This window comes from Mobula hypostoma, chromosome 2, assembly GCF_963921235.1.
Source record: "Mobula hypostoma chromosome 2, sMobHyp1.1, whole genome shotgun sequence".
Taxonomy (NCBI): domain Eukaryota; kingdom Metazoa; phylum Chordata; class Chondrichthyes; order Myliobatiformes; family Myliobatidae; genus Mobula; species Mobula hypostoma.
Window position 1 is genome coordinate 163046279 of NC_086098.1, and position 21030 is coordinate 163067308.

General features: G+C 42.5%; 1 protein-coding gene across 4 annotated transcripts in view; it reads right to left on the reverse strand.

Annotated features, from left to right (window-relative positions):
* Positions 1-21030, reverse strand: part of chd6 (chromodomain helicase DNA binding protein 6) — a 370255-nt gene that overhangs the window by 255203 nt on the left and 94022 nt on the right. For 2 of the 4 annotated variants that reach the window (XM_063040970.1, XM_063040967.1), the window contains exon 1: positions 639-1917. The exons of 1 other annotated variant lie outside the window; for it this stretch is intronic. In XM_063040970.1, coding sequence (XP_062897040.1) covers positions 639-701 — 63 coding nt within the window. In that variant the 5' untranslated portion in view covers positions 702-1917. Of the gene's footprint in view, positions 1-638; positions 1918-21030 lie in introns of those variants that run through there. One more of the 4 variants, XM_063040968.1, reaches the window with a different exon arrangement.

Sequence of the window (21030 nt, forward strand, 5' to 3'; positions counted from 1 at the left end):
AATCGAAAACAACTCTCCTTCTAGACAACCAAACTTTATATAAATGGTCAAATTTGACTGTCACCTTTCCATCTTTATATTCCAATAACTTATCCAAGTAAAACTGTTTCTGCACAAAAAGGATCAGAGGCCAACAATAAAAATCTGAACATAAAGCACATCTGAGCAGCATATCTAACAATTGACCCAGATTATATATAAACACCATTCCAAAGGCAGATTAAATCAACAGCACAGGCAGTAGCTGTACAAGTGCCTTAAAAACAGTCACTGACCTAATAGCAACGTAGCAAGCTCAGGAAATCCTGAAATGGATCACTCTTGTTCGCTGGGTCACTATCTCCACGCTGGGCAAAAACCCAGAAAATCACTCCAACTTCTTGAAAGAACAGCCCTGTGGTGCCCTATTTAGAAAAAATCTTTCATTGAATTGGTCGAACGAGACTCTGATGAGGAGATCTCTCAAACAGCCCTGCACTTGTTTTTGTTTGCAAGGCCCAGAGGGCCTCACGCTCCGAATGAGGCTGCTAAAGCTCTCTCTCTCTTCCCCCCACCCCCTCGCCATTTCGCTCTCCCTCACACATACACACACAAAAGAATACCTCAGTCACCACTGTAATCCAAAGAACATTACTCACCTGATATCGAACCTCACTGGGGTAAGCTAAAGCAGTGTCTGCCCCCATTAAAAAGCAGGCCATTTCCAACCATCCTTAGTCAGACTCGTCTCCAGTTCAGCAGGGAAAAACCAGACGTCTGCATCACAGTCAACACTTGATGCTTTCGCTCACTCACGCTCTCTCTCTCTCTCTCTCTACATCACTGCACAAATTGCTTTTCTTCCCCTCCTCCTGATATACTGCAGCATTACGTTGCATGCACAGTAGGGGACAAGAATCAATGCAGGACCCAGCACTTAAAATCAATATCTTGCCGGTCAACACAAACAGGCTTTGATCTGCCCACCCACCTCCAAAAAATAAATCTAAATTATCTGCACCTATACCCACTTCTCTCCGAAAAAAAAGACTGGACTCACAAAGTATTCTTGCTACAAATGAAACGTCTCGCTTAAATGGTGTCCTCGTCAGAAGGAGTTCAAGCTGGGTCGAGCTTGCTAGAAAGAATTCCAGGGCAGCTCCAACACAGTGAGTGCGGGGGAGGGTACACAAAGCTAGCATCAAATATTTTCTTGCACATATACAACTTCCCACAGAAAATCAAGAAGCTATTTTAAAAATAAATACACTAATTGCTGAAGCAGAAGTGAGCAACAACATATTTTGCGGGAGGGGTGAAGACGCGATTTTCTTGGATACACTATCAGCTGAGGTCACTGAAGGAAGTATTCACTCTGACAGTCGGACTCTCAGCTAACTCGTGGGCTCCAGTCACATTCCAAACACTGAGCACAAAGGAAGTGTTAACTGCAGGTTCAGTTGTAACATTTGTAAAGTTTGGATAGGTACATGGATGAGAAAGGTAGGACCATAAGACATAGGAGCAAAATTAGGCCATTCAGCCCATCGAGTCTGCTCTGCCATTCCATCATGGCTGATCCCAGATCGCACTCAACCCCATACACCTGCCTTCTCGCCATATCCTTTGATGCCCTGGCCGATCAAGAAACTATAAACTTCCACCTTAAATATATTAGATTAGATTCAACTTTACTGTCATTGTGCCGACTACAGATACAAAGCCATCAATTCCATTATCTAAATCATTAACAAACAATGTGAAAAGTAGTGCTTCCAATACTAACCCCTGAGGAACATCATTAGTCACCAGCAGCCAACCAGAAAAGGCCCCTTTTATTCCCACTTGCTGTCTCCTGCCTGTCAATCATTCCGCTATCCATGCCAGTATCTTTCCCGTAACATCATAGGATTTTATCTTGTTAAGCAACCTCTTGTCTGGCACCTTATCAAATGCTTTCTGAAAATCAAAGTAAATGACATCCACTGCCTTTGTCCACCCACCCTGTTTGTTACTTTCTTGAAGAATTCTAACAAATTTGTCAAGCAAAAAACCATGCTGACTTCATTTTATCATCTATCTCCAAGTACCTCAAAACCTCATCCTTAATAATAAACTCCAACACTTTCCCAACCACTGAGGTTAGGCTAACTGGCCTATAATTTCCTTTCTTTTGCTTCCTTCCTTCTTGAAGAATGAAGTGACATTTGCAATCTTCTAGTCCTCTGGGACCATGCCAGAATCAAGTGATCACCAATACATCCATTATCTCTTCACCAACCTCTCTCAGGGCTCTGGGATGTAGTCCATCTGGCCTAGGTGATTTATCCACCTTTAAGACCTTTCAGTTTGCCTCACACTTTTTCCTTTGTATTAGCAATGGCACTCATTCCTGTTCCGACACTCACGGAACTCTGACACACTGCTTGTGTCTTCACAGTGAAGAATGATGCAAAGTACCCAGTAAGTTCATCTGCCATTTCTTTGTCTCCCATTACTACCTCACCAGCATCATTTTCCAGTTGTCCAGTATCAACTCTCACCTCCCTTTTACTCATTATATAACTGAAGAAACTTTTGGTATCCTGCATTATGTTACTGACTTGTTTGCCCTCATATTTCATCTTTTCCTCTCATCACATTTTTAGTTGCCTTTGTCAGATTTTAAAAGGTTTGCAATCATCCAACTTCCCACTCACTTTTGCTACCTTATATACCCTTCTTTGGCTTTTACGCAGTTCTTAACTTCCTTTGTCAGCCACAGTTGCCTACTCCTGCTATTTGAGAACAACTTCCTCTGTGGGACATATCTATCCTGTGCCTTGAGAACTATTCCCAGAAACTTAAGGCACTTCTGCTCTGCTGTCATACTCGCCAGAATCCCTTTCCAATCCACCTGGGCAAGTTCCTCTCTCATGCCTCTGTAATTCCCTTTATTCCATTGCGATACTGATACATGCGGCTTCTGCTTCTCCCTCTCAAATTTCAGTATGAAGTCAAACGTATTATGATTACTACCCCCTGAGGGTCCCTTTACGTTAAGCTTCCTCATGAAATCTGGATTATTACACAAAACCCAATCTAAGATGGCCTTTCCCCAAATAGGCTCAAGAACAAGCTGCTCTAAAAAGCCATCTTGTAGGTATTCAACAAATTACCTCTCGTGACCCAACACTAAGCTGATTTTCGCAATCCCCTTGCATTTTGAAGTCCCCGTATTATAATTGTGTCATTACCCTTACTACATGCCTTTTCCACCTCCCTTTGCAATCTCAACCCCACATCTTGCCTACTATTTGGAGGCCTATATATGATTCCTATAATGATTTGTTTTACCTATGCAATTTCTTACCTCCACCTACAAACATCTCTGACCCTATGTCACCTCTTTCTAAAGATGTAATTCCATCTCTTACCAACAGAGCCACATCACCACCTATGCCTTCCTCCCTGTCCTTTCAATAAAAAAAAGTATATCTTTTGATGTTAAGCTCCCAACTATGGCCTTCTTTCAGCCATGACTCAGTGATGCCCACAATGTCATACGGACCAATCTCTAATTGGGCCACGAGTTTGTCCACCTTATTCTGAATGCTACGTGCATTTAGGGCCTTGCATATGGAGGGCACAGGTAGATGGAACCTATCTAACATACTCTCTCTCCAAGTGCAATCCTACAACAGGGCTGTAGGGCCAGAGTGCTAACTTGCAGATGAGGCATTAGAATCCCTTAGGTGGATGGTAATGATTCCTTGGTCAGTCTCCTGTGCATTGCTGATTCCATACCATTTCACTGAGAGCAGGTGAACATCATTTACGTTACTACTGGATTGGGAGCTGAATGCTGGAAAGACACCTCAAAAGTGGATTGAAAAGAATACAAGTTTCAGGAACGATGGTGAATGGTGGGATAAAGCAATGTGATTATCTCTGATACACACTCAATGCTTCTTCCCTCCACCATCAGATTTCTAAAGTTCAAAGTTCAAAATAAGTTTATCAAACTACATATATGTCATCATATACAACCCTGAAATTTATTTTCCTGCAGCATACTCAGTAAAGACAAGAAAAACAATAAAATCGATGAAAAAAAAACAGGACAGGCAACCAATGTGTAAAAAAAACCATACAAATGTCACAAAGGTTGGAGGTGTTGTGGATAGTGTGGAGGGCTGTCAGAGGTTGCAGTGGGACATTGATAGGATGCAAAACCAGGCTGAGAAGTGGCAGATGCAGTTCAACCCAGATAAGTGTGAGGTGATTCATTTTGGTAGGTCAAATACGATGGCAGAATATAGTATTAATGGTAAGACTCTTGGCAGTGTGGAGGATCAGAGGGATCTTGGGATCTGAGCCCATCGGATACTCAAAGCAGCTGCGCAGGTTGACTCTGTGGTTAAGAAAGCATACGGTGCATGGGCCTTCATCAACCATGGGATTAAGTTTAAAAGCCGAGAGGTAACATTACGGTTATATAGGACCCTGGTCAGACCCCACTTGGAGTACTGTGCTCAATTCTGGTCACCTCACCTCAAGAAGGATGTGGAAGCAGTAGAAAGGGTGCAGAGGAGATTTACAAGGATATTACCTGGATTGGCGAGCATGCTTTATGAGAATAGGAGGAGCAAACTTGGCCTTTTCTCCTTGGAGCAGCAGAGGATAAGAGGTGACCTGATAGAGGTGTACAAGATGAAGAGAGGCATTAATCGTGTGGATAGTCAGAGGCTTTTTCCCAGGGCTGAAATGGCTAGCACAAGAGGGCACAGTTTTAAGTAGGTACAGAGGAGATGTCAGGGGTAAGTTTTTAATGCAGAGAGCGGTGAGTGTATGGAATGGGCAGCCTGCGGCGACGGTGGTGGAGGCAGATACAATAGGGTCTTTTAAGAGACTCCTGGATAGGTACATGAAGCTTAGAAAAATAGAGGGCTATGGGTAACCTTAGGTAATTTCTAAAGCACATGTTCGACACAGCATTGTGGGCCGAAGGGCCTGTATTGTGCTGTAGATTTCCTATGTTTCTGAATCCAAAAAGATAAGAAAAGTTAGTGATAAACAGAGAGCAAGAGGTGGAAAATTTCCTAAATGCATTTATTTTAATGCTAGGAGCATTATAAGAAAGGTGGATGAGCTTAAAGCATGGATTGATACCTGGAAGTATAATGTGGCAGCTATTAGTGAAACATGGTTACAGGAGGGGCATGATTGGCAACTAAATATTCCAGGATTTTGTTGCTTCAGGTGTGATAGATTTGGAGGGGCAAGAGGGGGAGCTGTTGCATTGCTTGTCAGAGAAAATATTACAGCGATGCTCCAGCAGGATAGATTAGAGGGATCGTCTAGGGAGAATATTTGGGTGGAATTGAGGAATGGGAAAGGTGTAGTAACTCTTATGGGGGTGTATTATAGACCACCAAATGGAGAGCAAGAATTGGAGGAGCAAATTTGTAAGGAGATAGCAGATATTTGTAGTAAGCACAAGGTTGTGATTGTGGGAGATTTTTTAATTTTCCACACATTGACTGGGAAGCCCATACTATAAAAGGGCTGGATGGTTTGGAGTTTGTAAAATATGTGCAGGATAGTTTTTTGCAGCAATACATAGAGGTACCAACGAGAGAAGGGGCAGTGTTGGATCTCCTGTTAGAGAATGAGATAGGTCAGGTGACGGAGGTTTGTGTTGGGGAGCACTTCGGGTCCAGTGATCACAATGCAATTAGTTTCAATATAGTTATGGAGAAGGATAGGTCTGGACCCAGGGTTGAGATTTTTGATTGGAAAAAGGCTAACTTTGAGGAGCTGTGAAAGAATTTAAATGGAATGGATTGGGACAATTTGTTTTATGGGAAGAATGTAATAGAGAAATGGAGGTCATTTAAAGGTGAAATTTTGAGAGTACAGAACCTTTATGTTCCTGTTAGGTTGAAAGGAAAGGTTAAAAGTTTGAGAGAGCCATGGTTTTCAAGGGATATTGGAAACTTGGGTCAGAAGAGAGATATCTACAAAAAATATAGGCAGCATGGAGTAAGTGAGGTGCTCGAGGAATATAAAGAATGAAAAAAGAATCTTAAGAAAGAAATTAGAAAAGCTAAAAGAAGATAGGAGGTTGCTTTGGCAAGTAAGGTGAAAATAAATCCACAGGGTTTCTACCGTTATATTAATAGCAAAAGAATAGTGAGGGATAAAATTGGTCCCTTAGAGAATCAGAGTGGACAGCTATGTGTGGAGCCAAAAGAGATGGGGGAGATTCTAAACAATTTCTTTTCTTCGGTATTCACTATGGAGGATATAGAATTGTGTAAGACTAGGGAAACGGGTTGGGAAGTTATGGAAACTATGATGATTAAAGAAGAGGAAGTACTGGAGCTTTTAAGGAATATAAAAGTGGATAAGTCTCCGGGTCCTGACAGGATATTCCCTAGGACCTTGAGAGAAGTTAGTGTGGAAATAGCAGGGGCTCTGACAGAAATATTTCAAATGTCATTAGAAACAGGAATGGTGCCAGAGGATTTGCATATCGCTCATGTTGTTCCATTGTTTAAAAAGGGGTCTAACAGGAAGCGGCCTGTGAGTTTGACGTCAGTGGTGGGTAAATTGATGGAAAGTATTCTTAGAGATGGTATATATAATTATCTGGATAGACAGGGTCAAATTAGGAAGGGTCTTGGCCTTAAACGTCGACTGCACCTCTTCCTAGAGATGCTGCCTGGCCTGTTGCGTTCATCAGCAACTTCTATGTGTGTTACTAGAATGTTACCTGAGTTTCATCACCTAAGTTACAGAGAGAGGTTGAACAAGTTGGGTCTTTATTCTTTGGAACGTAGAAGGTTGAGGGGGGACTCGATAGAGGTATTTAAAATTATGAGGGGGATAGATAGAGTTGACGTGGATAGGCTTTTTCCATTGAAAGTGGGGGAGATTCAAACAAGAGGACATGAGTTGAGAGTTAAAGGGCAAAAGTTTAGGGGTAACATGAGGGGAACTTCTTTACTCAGAGAGTGGTAGCTGTGTGGAACGAGCTTCCAGCAGAAGTGGTTGAGGCAGGTTCGATGTTGTCGTTTAAAGTTAAATCGGATAGCTATATGGACAGGAAAGGAATGGAGGGTTATGGGCTGAGTGCAGGTCGGTGGGACTAGGTGAGAGTAAGAGTTCAGCACAGACTAGAAGGGCCGAGATGGCCTGTTTCTGTGCTGTAATTGTTATATGGTTATATGATTTATATGGAAAAACAATAGTAACCATAATAAATATTGAAAACATAAGATGGAGAGTCCTTCGAAAATGAGTCCATAGGTTGTGGGAACAGTTCAGAGAAGGGGCGAGTAAAATTGAGTAAAGTTATTCCCTCTGGTTCAACAGCCTGTGTAGATGTGCTCAATGGTGGGGAGAGCTTTACCCGTGATGGGCGACGAGGCTGTATTCACTCCTATTTGCACGATTTTCCGTACGAAGATATTGGTGTTTCCATACTAGGCTGTGATGCAACTAATCAATATGTTCTCCACCACACATCTATAGAAGTTTGTCAAAAAGTTTTAAGTGACATGCAAAATCTTTGCCAACTTCAATGAAAGTAGAGGCTCCGGCGTGCTTTCTTTGTAATGCCATTTACGTGTTCGACCCAGGAGGAATCCATTGAAATGATAACACCAAGGAATCAAAAGTTGCTAACTCTTTCCACCTCTGATGCCCAGTGACGAATGACTGACTCAGAGAACTCTAGTTTCCTCCTCCTGAAATCAACAATCATTTCCTTGATCTTGAGCTGACATTGAGTGAAAGGTTGCTGTTGGGGCTCCACTCAGTAAGATTTTCAATCTCCCGCCTATATGTTGATTCATCACCAGACCTGATTTGGCCAACAACAGTGGTGTTGTCAGCAAATTCAATATGGCATTGGAACTGCGCTCTGCCTCGAAGTCATAAGTATAGAACTAGCAGAGCAAGGAGCTAAGCACACAGCCTTGTGGTGTACCTGTGCTGAGGAAGATTGTGGAGGTGATGTTGTTGCCAATCCAAGCTGATTGGGGTCTGCAAGTGAGAAAATCGAGAATCCAATTGCACAAGGGGGTATTGAGGCCTAGAACTTGAAGCTTATTAATTAGTTTTAAGGGGAGGATAGTATTGAATGCTGAGCTGTAGTCCATGAACAGCATCCTGATATATGCATCTTTGCTGTCCAGATATTCCAGGATTGAGTGACAAGCCAATGAAATGGCATCTGCTGTGGACCTGTTGTGACAGTTGGCAAATTGGAACAGATCCCAAGTTGCTTTTCAGATTGTTATGCTTCAGAACCAACTTCTCAAAGCACTTCATCACAGTGGATATAAGTAATGTTCCCTCTAATTTGTAATGTGTGCGCAAAAATCTTGAGCTGTGCAACTGTTTTGCCCAGTGACAACGTGCTCACCGAATAATTTCTTCAATAAAGACAGTATAAATAAGCCAGTGCTAAAATCTGCAGACAAATCATTACAAACTTCACGTTGTCAACACTACCTGAATCAGAAACCAGAAAAGGAAATGTGATTGTGTACGATCATGAAATATACTTAATATTTCAACAAGGTAGAGGGTGACAACCTTTTCAGTGCAGTTTAAATTCCTTTGTGCGCTAGTAGCAAAAGATGTGCGCACATGCACATACTTTCGAGGGAGTACTGGATGTAATTGCTACTAGACAACAGTCGTTGAGGCAGATTACCATGTTCTACTTAGGTACCAGTATAACTGAAGCCTGCTTCAAGCAGGTGGGTATCTCAGTCTGCCAAAGCGAGAGGTTAAAGATATTGGTAAAACCTCCCAGCCAGATGATCAGCATAGATCTTTAGTATTTGACCAGGTACCCTGTCTGAGCTGGATACTTTCCATGGGTTCACCCTCCAGAAGGACACTCTCATATCAGCCTCAGGGACTGAAACCACAGGGTCAGTGGGGGACACAGAAGTTTGTGAATTTGCCTCCATGTTTTGATGGTCAAAGCGAGCATAAATAGCATTGAGCTCATCTAGCAGCAAAGCCTTATTGTCACCTCTGTCGCTTGGTTTCACTTTGTAGAAGGTGACAGCATTTAAGCTCCGCCACAGCTGTCGAGCATCCTTCAGTGATTCAACTTTGGTCCGGAATCGCCACTTCGCACCTGAGATGGCTTTCTAGAGATCGTACATGGACATCTTGAATTTAAGTTGGTTGCCAGACCTGAGTGCCACTGACCTAGCCCTCAACAGATTGAGCATCTCATGGTTCATCCAGGGCTTCTGGTTAGGGAAGACTCTGAACGATTCTGTGGGGACACACTTGTCTATGACTGTTTATTTAAAGTCCAAGACAACCATGATGTATTCTTTCAGATGCTCTGAGTCCTTAGACACAGCCTAGTGCACCGACTCAAAGCAATCCTATAGCCACTCCTCAGCCTCCTGTGACCACCTCCTTCTCGTCCTTATCTCTGTAGCCTTGTTCTTTATCTTCTGCCTGTATGCAGGTAGGAGGAGGACAGTTAACTGAGCAGATGTTCCAAAATGCAGCCTAGGGGATGGAGCAATAAGCATTCCTAATGAGTGTAACAATGGTCGAGTGTGAACAGACCATGAACACTACCTCACTATTTCGCTCTGTTTTTGCATTTCATATTTATTTTTTTAAAACACAAAAGATTGCATCTGTTACTCTTATTTTTTTTAAATTATGTACTGCACTGTACAGCTGCCAGCAAACAACAAATATCACTATGTATATCAGTGATAGCAAACCTGATTCTGATCGTGAGGCTAGTTATCCAGATAGAAATGAGGTCATCGGATGAATGGGTTAACGAGGGCAGTTAGAGAACATGGTAGTTTGTTCATTAAATCTGTGAAATGAAGACATTTAGAGGGGGAGAACACAGAGATAGGGACATAAAACTTGCAGGACATGTCCAGCAGGAGCGGAAACACTGAGCTGACCTAATCCGACAGGTCCCACCTCAACTCTAACATACAGTGTCTGTCCATGGTCTCAAAGTAAATTTAATTATCACAGTACCTATATATCACCATATACAATACAGACATTCATTTTCTTGTGGGCATACTCATCAAGTCTATAGAATCGCAAACAACAGGAATTCTGCAGATGCTGGAAATTCAAGCAACACGCATAAAAGTTGCTGGTGAATGCAGCAGGCTAGGCAGCATCTCTAGGAAGAGGTGCAGTCGACGTTTCAGGCCGAGACCCTTCGTCTATAGAATAATAGCTATAACAGAATCAATGAAAGACTGCAGCAACTTAGGATTTCAACCTGGGTGCATTAAACACTCTTCGTATGACAAGCTGTTTAATCCTGGAATAATTTTTGTGAACCTCTTTTGAACCCTCTCCAGTGTCAGCACATCTTTTCTAAGATAAGGGGCCCAGGAAACCATGTCCTGGGTGGCGAAAGTCCACGATGATGGATCCTGCTTTTCTGCACAGCATTTCATGTAGATGTGCTCTGTGGTTGCGAGGCCTTTATCCGTGATGGACAGAGCCATATCCACTACCTTTTGAGAATTTTCCATTCAGGGGCATTGGTGTTTCCATACCTGGCTGTAATGTAGCCACTCTATATACTCTCCAGCACACATCTAAAGAAAGGAAATTATAGGTCAGCTAGTCCAACCTCAGCAGTTGGGAGGAATTGGAATCAATTGTTAAGGATGTGGTTTTAGGGTACTTGGAGGCATATGATAAAATAACCATACTCCCGTAGTCAGCTTGATTTCCTCAAGGGAAAACCTTGCCTGACAAATCTATTGGAATTTTTTGAAGAAATAACAAGTAGGATAGACAAAGTAGCATTGGTTGATGTTGTGTACTTGGATTTTTTTCACAAGGTGCTACACATGAGGCTGCTTAATAAGCTACAAGCCCATGGTATTACAGGAAACATTCTAGCATGAATAAACCAGTGGCTCATTGGCAGGAGGCAAAGAGTTGAAATAAAGGGATCCTTTTCTGGTTGGCTGCTGGTAATCAGTGGTGTTCCACAGGATCTGTGTTGGGGCCGCTTCTTTTTATATTACATGTCAGAGGATCAGGGGGTGTCTCACTGAAACCTTTCAAATGTTGAAAGGTCTAGACAGAGTAGATGTAGAAAGGATGTTTCCCATGGTGGGTGAGGTCTAGGACAAGAGGGCGCAGACTCAGGATAGAGGGGCATCCATTTAAAACAGAGATGCGGACAAATTTCTTTAGCCAGAGGGTGGCAAATTTGTGGAATTTGCTACCACAGACAGCTGTAGAGGCCAGGTCATTGGGTGTATTTAAGGCAGGGATTAATAGGTTCTTAGTTGGACACGGCATCAAAGGTTACTGGGAGAAGGAAATGGAGCTGAAGAGGGAAAAATTGGATCAGCCATGATTAAATGGCAGAGCAGACTCGATGGGCAAATGGCCTACTTCTGCTCCTATGTCTTATGTCAATGACCTAATCATTTAAAGTTGCTAATACTCTCCATCTCTGATCCTCCCATGAGGATTGGCTCTTGTACCTCTGGTTTCCTTCTTCTGAAGTCGATAATCAGCTCCCTGACATTGAGTGAGAGGTTGTCATTATGACAGCACTCAGCCGGATTTTCAATCTCTCTCCTATATGCTGATACCACTTGACCCGAAACAGGACTGTATGGGCCATGGCAGTCAAAGCTCAATCTGGGCACGGCACCTGATGATGATGATGATGATACATTACCAACTTTAATTCAGCCTATGACAGTGGTGCACTGAAAACCTGAGTATGGCATTGGTATGTGCTTAGCCACACAGTCAGGTACAAAGTAAGAAGAGCAGAGGAGTAAGCACACAACCTGTGCTGATGGAGATCAGGGAGGAAATGTGGTCAATCCAATCTGACTGGCGTCTGCAAGTGAGGAAATTGAGGATACAACTGCAAAAGGAGGTGTTGAGGCCAAGGTCTGGGAACTTACTGGTTCGTGTTGAAGTGATGATGGGCTGAGCTACAGCTGATAAAAAGAATCCTGAAGTATGTATGCATCTTTGCTGTCCAGATGTTGCAGGGTTGAGTGAAGAGGCAATGAGATGGCATCTGCTGTGGATCTATTGCTCCAGTTCTCAGTCAGGAGTTGATATGTTTCATCTCCAACCTCTCCAAATACTTCATCACTATGGATATATAGTACCTGCAAAAAGTATTCAAAACTTCCCCTTGGAAGTTTTCATCTTTTATTGTTTTACAACATTGAATCACAGTGGGTTTAATTTGGCTTTTTTGACACTAAAAAAAAAACAGCAAAAGATTATTTTGTGATGTCAAAGTGAAAATGGCTCTCTACAAAGTGATATAAATTAATTACAAATATAAAACACAAAACAGTTGATTGCATAAGTATTCACCCCCTTTAAACTGACACATCAAATCATCACTGGGGCATCAAATTGGTTTTAGAAGTCACACTATTAGTGAAATGGAGATCACCATGTGCAGTCAAGGTATTTCAAACTTGATTGTAGTAAAAATAGACCTGTATCTGGAATGCAAACTGCTGGTGAGTCAGTATCCTGCCAAACACTACACCATGAAGACAAAAGCACACTCCAAGCAACTTCGTGAAAAGGTTCGGGAAAAGTACAAGTCAGGAGATGATACAAGAAAATTTCCAAGTAAAGAATAAGGCACAACCATAAGTCTGCCTAAAGCAGACCATCCTCAAAAACTGAGTGACCGTGCAAGAAAAGGATGACTGAGAGACCACCAAGAGACCTGTGACAACTCTGGAGAAGTTATAAGCTTTGGTGACTGAGATGGGAGAAACTGTGCATACAACTGTTGCCTGGGTGATTCACCAGTCAAAGCTTTATGGGAGAGTGGCAAAGAAAAAGCCACTGTTGAAAAAAAAAACTGACATGAAATCTCAGCTGAAGTTTGCCAGAGACTCTGAAGTCAGCTGGAAGAAGGTTCTGTGGCCTAATGAAACCAAAATTCAGCTTTTTGGTCATCAGACTAAATGTTATGTTTGGCATAAGCCAAACACCGCACATCCTCAAAAACACAACATCCCTACCGCAAAACATGGTGGTGGCTGCATTATGCTGTGGGGGTGCTTCACTGCAGTAGGCCCTGGAAGGCTTGTGAAGGTAGAGGGTGAAATGAATGCAGCAAAATACAAGGAAACCCTGGAGTAAAACCTGAAGCCATCTGCAAGAGAACTGTGAAGGGAACTCCCTCGGTTAATCATAACGTATACTCCCTACGTAAATAGAACGAATGGCATTTGACTGTTAGTGGTTCCAAGTCGGGGGAACAAGAGTTTGACAAAACCGCTACAATAGAGCGCCACCGGGATTTTGACAAAATGGCCTTCGTTGTCAGAATAAGAAGTAAAAACCAAGAACCATGGCTATCGGTAAAAATAAATGGAGGAATGAAAATTGAGCCGGTTCTGCTGTTCACTCAGGATACAGCTGATCTGATCTTCACCTCAGCAGCACTTTTGATGCTGGGTCCTCCCAGCATCAAGGACATCTTCAAAAGATGATGCCTTAAAAAGGCGGTATCCATCATTAAGGACCTCTATCACACAAGACTTGCCCTCTTCTCATTGCTACCATCAAGCAGGTACAGGAGCCTGAAGATACATCTCAACATTTCAGGAACAGCTTCTTCCCCTCTGCTATCAGATTTCTGAATGGACAATGTACCCATGAACATTACCTCGCTATTTTTATTCTTTTTTTTGGCTCAGTTTTTGCATTACTTATATAATTTTATATACATACTAGACAATGGGGTGACCCATTGGGGCACCCTTTGAGAGAAGGGTAGTGCAGTCTGATGTGACCAGAATGAACATTAAATTTTCCTGAATGCTATTGCTATCTCTTTGGTTTGGGAATTAAAGAAGAAAAACTCAGCTTATTAAAGAAGAAAGATGCATAGCAAGACAAATATGTGACCAGAGTGAACATTAAGTATCCATGAAGTAAATTTGAAGGAAACAGGCTTGCTGGGTTGGGTCTGGAATTAAATGTCCAATGTAATGATGGATTTGGCCTTGAATAATCACAGAAGGATTCCATCGATTTCTAGTTGGAATGACTACTTTGGCACCAAAGGATGTCATTTGGAAGAGGCAATTGTATTGTCTGGTGTTCTTCCTGAACATTTGCAATAGGTTCATCATTGCTGTACAAATTGAGGAGTTCATTAGGTAGAGGCTGCAAATTGCCTATCCTGACCTGTCCCTTCATACAGCAGAAATGTGTGGTTTCTCCACTGAATAAGAAAGCACGACAGTGAGGGCATACTCTGGTCATCGAACCAACATCAGCGGAAAGGTGACTGCATGCGAATCATGCATTTTGCCTTGCTCTTTCTCTGTCAAGGTATTGTCGTCGAAAGCGGCCATTGCCGTCTTCAGCAACTCTCGCAATAATTACTCTGTGCCGCATATTCTCGAGTTGATCTTTCCTTTTCTCTTCTGTGTCTTCCTCTCTCCTCCTTCTCTGCCTGCTTTTGTTATTCTGGAGACACGCAACCCTTTCATCCTTCGTCTCTTCATCTCTTCTACCATTTGTTCTTTCTCTCTGATCCTGGAGTCGTGCAGCCCTGGCCTGATTGGATTCTTGTTCTCTCCTCAGTCTGTGCCTATTGTTGTCATTTTGGAGACATGCATGCCTGTCCTCTGTCTCGTCTTCTCTCATCTTTTTTGTCCTGACTCTTTGATCCTGGAGTCGTGCAGCCCTGGCCTCATCCAATTGTTGTTCTCTCCCTCTCCTTGCCACTTCCTGACGACGTTTGGCGTCATCTCTTGACCATAATGTCCCCCTTCTCTTTCCACGTGGCATATTTAGGCTATCCATATATTTTTATCCTAATGCTTGATAGAAATAGGAAGCAGTAACAGCAAAGCCTGTAAGCTGCGGAGGCTGGCCACGTGCATGTGTCATGGTGTGGAGTCCCGATTTCCATGATGGCCAATCGGGTCTCCGGTGAAAGGCAGCCTGTTGATTTTTGGTGAATCAGCAATTTTATACCAATATATAACCCCGAACTTTACCTGCATTCTGTAAGTTAGCGCATTTTAATTCGATTTAGCCAAAAAAAGTGCCACTCTAATGCACCATTTGCGCTAATTGGAGGTCACAAACAGACAAACAGAGCATGACAGTTTTAGTAGTATATAGATTTTTTATTGCAATTTGTTGTTTTATTATGTATTGCAATGTACTGCTGCTGCAAAATAACAAATGTCACATCATATGCCAGTGATATTAAAGCTGATTCTGATGATCTCCATAACCCTTAGATCTTCAATAATCGATCAATCTCACCCTTGAAATTACCGAGTCCATCCGTTTCTCAGTAATGCACGGCATACTCTTTCCCCAGTAGGGAGATGACTCTCACTGCAGTTCTCCATCTCGACCCTCAAGATCCTGTTGGTTTCAATGTGATTACTTCATTCTTTAAAACTCAATGCCATTGACTCATTTTGTGTTTCATTTTTCACATAGGTGAGATATTACCTCAATTACACTGAGGAACATCATAAACTGTTGCCACATTGAAGACAAGACAGATTAAACTGAAGAAAAGAAATAGTTACTTTTATTAATTGTGGAATCCGCAGATGTCAGTGGGCAATTAACTCAATGGTGATGGAATTGAAACTTAAATTCTGTTTTAAAATACTTAGAATCAGAATCAGATTTATTATTGTTGACATATGTCATAAAATTAGTTATGTTGTGGCAGCAGTACATTGCAAAACATTAAAAAATACTAAAATTACAATTAAAATTAAATAACAGGAATAATGAGATGGCGTTCATGGACTGATCAGGAATCTGATAGTGGAAGGTAAAAAGCTTGCACTCAACATTTTAGAGCAAGTCTTCAGGCTCCTGTACTGCCTCCTGAAATGAAGGCATGTCCTGGGTGGTGAGGAACCTTAATGATCAATGCTGCCTTCTTGAAGCAATGTCTATTGAAAATGTCCTTGATCGTAGGGGTGCCCATGATGGAGCTGGCTAAATCTGTTATTAAATATCTATGATGTCTTGGTTTAGTTACTATGGTGTTTTTCACTTGACACAATGCAGTTCACTGCTCCATTCAAAAAAATGTCTGATTTAATTTGTAGGAGCTTGCTACCAAAATATTGCAGGCTGGGATCTGGGATCTGGGATCTGGGAACAGATGGGTAGCAGCCGACTCTGGAAGCTGCTGAGGGGGGAGATCAGAAACCCTGGGGGGGGGGGAGATGCAATGAAGACCAAAACAGATGACTGGGAAATCTTATCAAAACATTAGATTCTGAGAGGATGGCTGCCCTAATGGGAGTACACAGAACTAAGGCTGCCTTACTGACAGATAAAAAGTATTTTTTTCTCACCACAGAGCTGTGATCACTGAACAGATGCTGAGCAGAGATAGACAATTATTTACAAGGGAGGGATAGGGTTATCAGTATTACAGTGGAGTAAAGGGAATTACAGAAGCATGAGAAAAGAGTTGGCCAGAATTGATTGGGAAAGAACACTGGCAGGGATGACGGCAGCGCAGCAATGCTGGAATCTCTGGAAGCAATTCGGAAAGCACAAGATATATACATCTCAAAGAGGAAGAAATTCTCTAAAGGAAAGATGACACAACCGTGCTAACAATAGACCATAAGATCATAACATATTAGAATCAGAATCAGTTTATTATCACCGGCATGTGACATGAAATTTGTTAACCTAGCAGGAGTAATTCAATGCAATACATAATCTAGCAGAGAGATAGAAAAAATAATAAAACAACACATAATAAGTAAGTAAATCAATTGTGTATTGAATAGATTTAAAAGGATGTGCAAAAACAGCAATACTGTATTAAAAAAAAAGTGAGCTAATGTCCAAAGCTTCAATATCCATTTAGAAATTGGATAGCAGAGGGAAGAAGCTGTTCCTGTATCGCTTCTGTACCTCCTACCTGATGGTAACAGTGAGAAAAGGGGATGCCCTGGATGCTGGAGGTCCTTAATAATGGACGCTGTCTTTCTGAGACACTGCTCCCTAAAGATGTCCTGGGTACTTCGCAGCTAGTGCCCAAGATGGAGCTGACTAGATTTACAACCTTCTGCAGCTTCTTTCGGTCCTGTGCAGTAGCCCCTGCATATCGAACCGTGATGCAGCCGGTCAGAATGCTCTCCACCGTACAACTATAGAAGTTTTTGAGTGTATTTATTGACATGCCAAATCTCATCAAACTCCTAATAAAGTATAACTGCTATCTTGCCTTCTTTATGAGTACATCGATACGTTGGGACCAAGTTAGATCCTCAGAGATCTTGACACCGAGGAACTTGAAGCTCAGGAACTCAGAAGTGGAGAGACTTTGGATCTCCCCAGCAGTATGTACGTGCTAAATGCACCCTCTCCAGCTCAATAATCCCTTTCCTATAACCGGGTGTTTGTACACAAATGGGTAGGATCTGGAGTTTCTGATGTAACTGTGGAATCCATTATACAATCTGAGCGTTCTACTACAGGTGGCAGCATGTGAGGCTCAGAGTGAGTGAGTGGGCTGCATGGAGTGTTTGCATTTAGCACCTACATATTGCCAGGGAGATCCAAAGTCTCTGTGCAGGTACGTTAACAATATTTTAAAGGTACTTGGACAGGTATCTGGATAGGACAGGTTGAGAGGAATGAGGACCAAATGCAGGCAAAGGGCCAGGCTTACATAATACTCTTAGATAATTCAGTATGGACCAGTTGAACCAAAGGGCCTGCTGCTGTGCTCAATGAACATCAAAAGCAGAAGGGTAGCTCAGGAACGACCAAAAGAATAACCTCTGCCTGGATGGAAGCAAGATAGAAGAATGTTTCTTATTGACATTCACCATGGAAGAAGACATAGAGGTGAGAGAGGGGAGGAAAGATAAAATGATATTCTGGAGCATACCTGTATCAGGAAGGAGGAAGTGTAGAAAATACTGAAGCACATTAAGGTGGATAAATCCACAGGACCTGACAGTGCTCAAAGTTCAAAGTAAATGTTATCAGAGTACATACATGTCACCAAATACAACCTTCAAATTCTTTTCCTGCAGTCATACTTAGCAAATCAAAAGAACAGTAAATGTAAACTGTAATCATCAGGAACTGTTAACAAACTGTAAAAATTGAGATATAAATAACTAGCAATAAATAACGAGCATGAAATAACCAGAGTCCTGAAATGAGTGTAGAGATCTACTTTAGTTGAAGAGCCCGACAATTGAGGGGTAGTAAATGTTCTTGAATCTAGTGGTGCGAGTCCTGAGGCACCTGTACCTGATGTACCTGATGGCAGCAGTGAGAAAAGGGCATGGCCTGGGTGGTGAGGATCTTTGATGATGGATGCTGCTTTTCTATGGCTTTGTTTCCTGTAGATGTGCTCAATGTTCAGGAGTGTTTATTTTAACCCATGATATACTGGGCCAAATCCACTGTCTTTTATAGGATTTTTCACTCAAAGGCATGAGTGTTCCCAAACTAGGCCGTAATTTGGCCAGACAGCACACTTTCCACCACACATCTATGGAAGTTTACCAAGTTTTTTGATGACATACCTAACCTTCATAGACTCCTGAGGAAGAAGAGGTGCAGTCTTGCTTTCCTCACGATAATATTTATATGATGGGTCCAGGACAGGCCCTCTACGATAATAACACACAGGAATTTAAAGTTACTTACCCTCTCCACCTCCTGATGATAACTGGCTCAAGGACTTCTGGTTTCCTTTTCCTGAAGTCTACAGTCAATTCCTTGGTCTTAGAAACATAGAAAACCTACAATACAGGCCCTTCAGCCCACAAAGCTGTGCCGAACATGTCCTTATCTGAGAAATTACCCAGGGTCACCCATACCCTCTATTTTTCTGAGCTCGAGGTACCTGTCCAGGAGTCTCTTAAAAGAACCCTATCATATCTGCCTCCACCACCGTCGCCGGCAGCCCATTCTACGCACTCACCACTCTCTGCGTAAACATTTACCCCTGACATCGCCTCTGTACCTGCTTCCAAGCACCTTAAAACTGTGCCCTCCCATGCTAGCCATTTCAGCCCTAGGAAAAAGCCTCCGACTATCCACACGATCAATGCCTCTCATCAACTTATACACCTCAATCAGGTCACCTCCCATCCTCTGTCACTCCAAGGAAAAAAGACTGAGTTCATTCAACCTATTCTCATAAGGCGTGCTCCCCAACCCAGACAACATACTTGTAAGTCTCCTTGGCACGTTTTCTATGGTTTCCACATCCTTCCTATAGTGAGGTGACCAGAACTGAGCACAGTACTCTGAGGTGGGTCTGACCAGGGTCCGAAATAGCTGCAACATTACCTCTCGGCTCCTAAACTCAATCCCATGATTGATGAAGACCAATGCACTGAATGCCTTCTTAACCACAGAGTCAACCTGTGCAGCAGCTTTGAGTGTCCTATGGACTCGGACCCCAAGATCCCTCTGATCCTTCACAATGCCAAGAGTCTTACCATTAATACTATATTCTGTCATCATATTTGACCTACCAAAGTGAACCACCTCACACTTATCTGGGTTGAACTCCATCTGCCACTTCTTGCATTTATCAATGTCCTGCTGTAACCTCTGACAGCCCTCCACACTATCCACAACACCCCCAACACTTTTGCATTTATCAATGTCCTGCTGTAACCTCTGACAGCCCTCCACACTATCCACAACACCCCCAACATTTGGGTCATCAGCAAATTTACTAACCCATCCCTCCACTTCCTCATCCAGGTCATTTATAAAAAATCACAAAGAGTAGGGGTCCCAGAACAGATCCCTGAGGCACACCACTGGTGACCGACTTCCATGCAGAATATGACCCGTCTACAACCACTCTTTGTCTTCTGTGGGCAAGCCAGTTCTGGATCCACAAAGTAATGTCACCTTGGATCCCATGCCTCCTTACTTTCTCAATAAGCGTTGCATGGGGTACCCTGTCAAATGCCTTGCTGAAATCCATATCCACTACATCTACTGCTCTACCTTCATCAATGTGTTTAGTCACATCCTCAAAAAATTCAATCTACTCCTTTTCCTGAATAAGGGAACAACATCTGCAACCCTCCAATCCTCCAGAACCTCTCCTGTCCCCACTGATGATGCAAGGATCATTGCCAGAGGCTCAGCAATCTCCACCCTTGCCTCCCACAGTAGCCTAGGGTACATCTCGTCCCGTCCCAGTGACTTTTCCAACTTGATGCTTTCCAAAAGCTCCAGCGCATCCGCTTTCATAATATCTACATTCTCAAACTTTTCAGTCCACTGCAAGTCATCCCTACAATCGCCAAGATCCTTTTCCATAGTGAACACTGAAGCAAAGTATTCATTAAGTATCTCTGCTATCTCCTCCGGTTCCATACACACGTTTCCACTGTCACACTTGATTGGTCATTCCCTCACGTCTTATCCTCCTGCTCTTCACAAACTTGTAGAATGCCTTGGGGTTTTCTACCATCCTTTCCCTCTCTCATTGGGACGTACCTATGCAGAACTCTATGCAAATATCCTGTGAACATTTGCCACATTTCTTCCATACATTGCCTGAGAACATCTCTTCCCAATTTATGCTTCCAAGTTCCTGCCCGAAAGCCGCATATTTCCCCTTACTCCAATTAAACACTTTCCTAACTTGTTTGCTCCTATACCTCTCCAATGCTATGGCAAAGGAGACAGAATTGTAATCACTATCTGCAAAATGCTCTCACACTGAGAGATCTGACACCCGACCAGGTTCATTTCCTGATACCAGATCAAGTACAGCCTCTCCGCTTCTCGGCTTATCTACATGTTCTGTCAAGAAACCTTCTTGAACACACCTAACAAACTCCACCCCATCTGAACCCCTCACTCTAGGGAGATGCCAATTTCCCACCATGACAACTCTGTTACTACATACTTTATACTTTATTGTCGCCAAACAATTGATACTAGAACGTACAATCATCACAGCGATATTTGATTCTGCGCTTCCCACTCCCTGGACTACAAATTACACATTAAAAA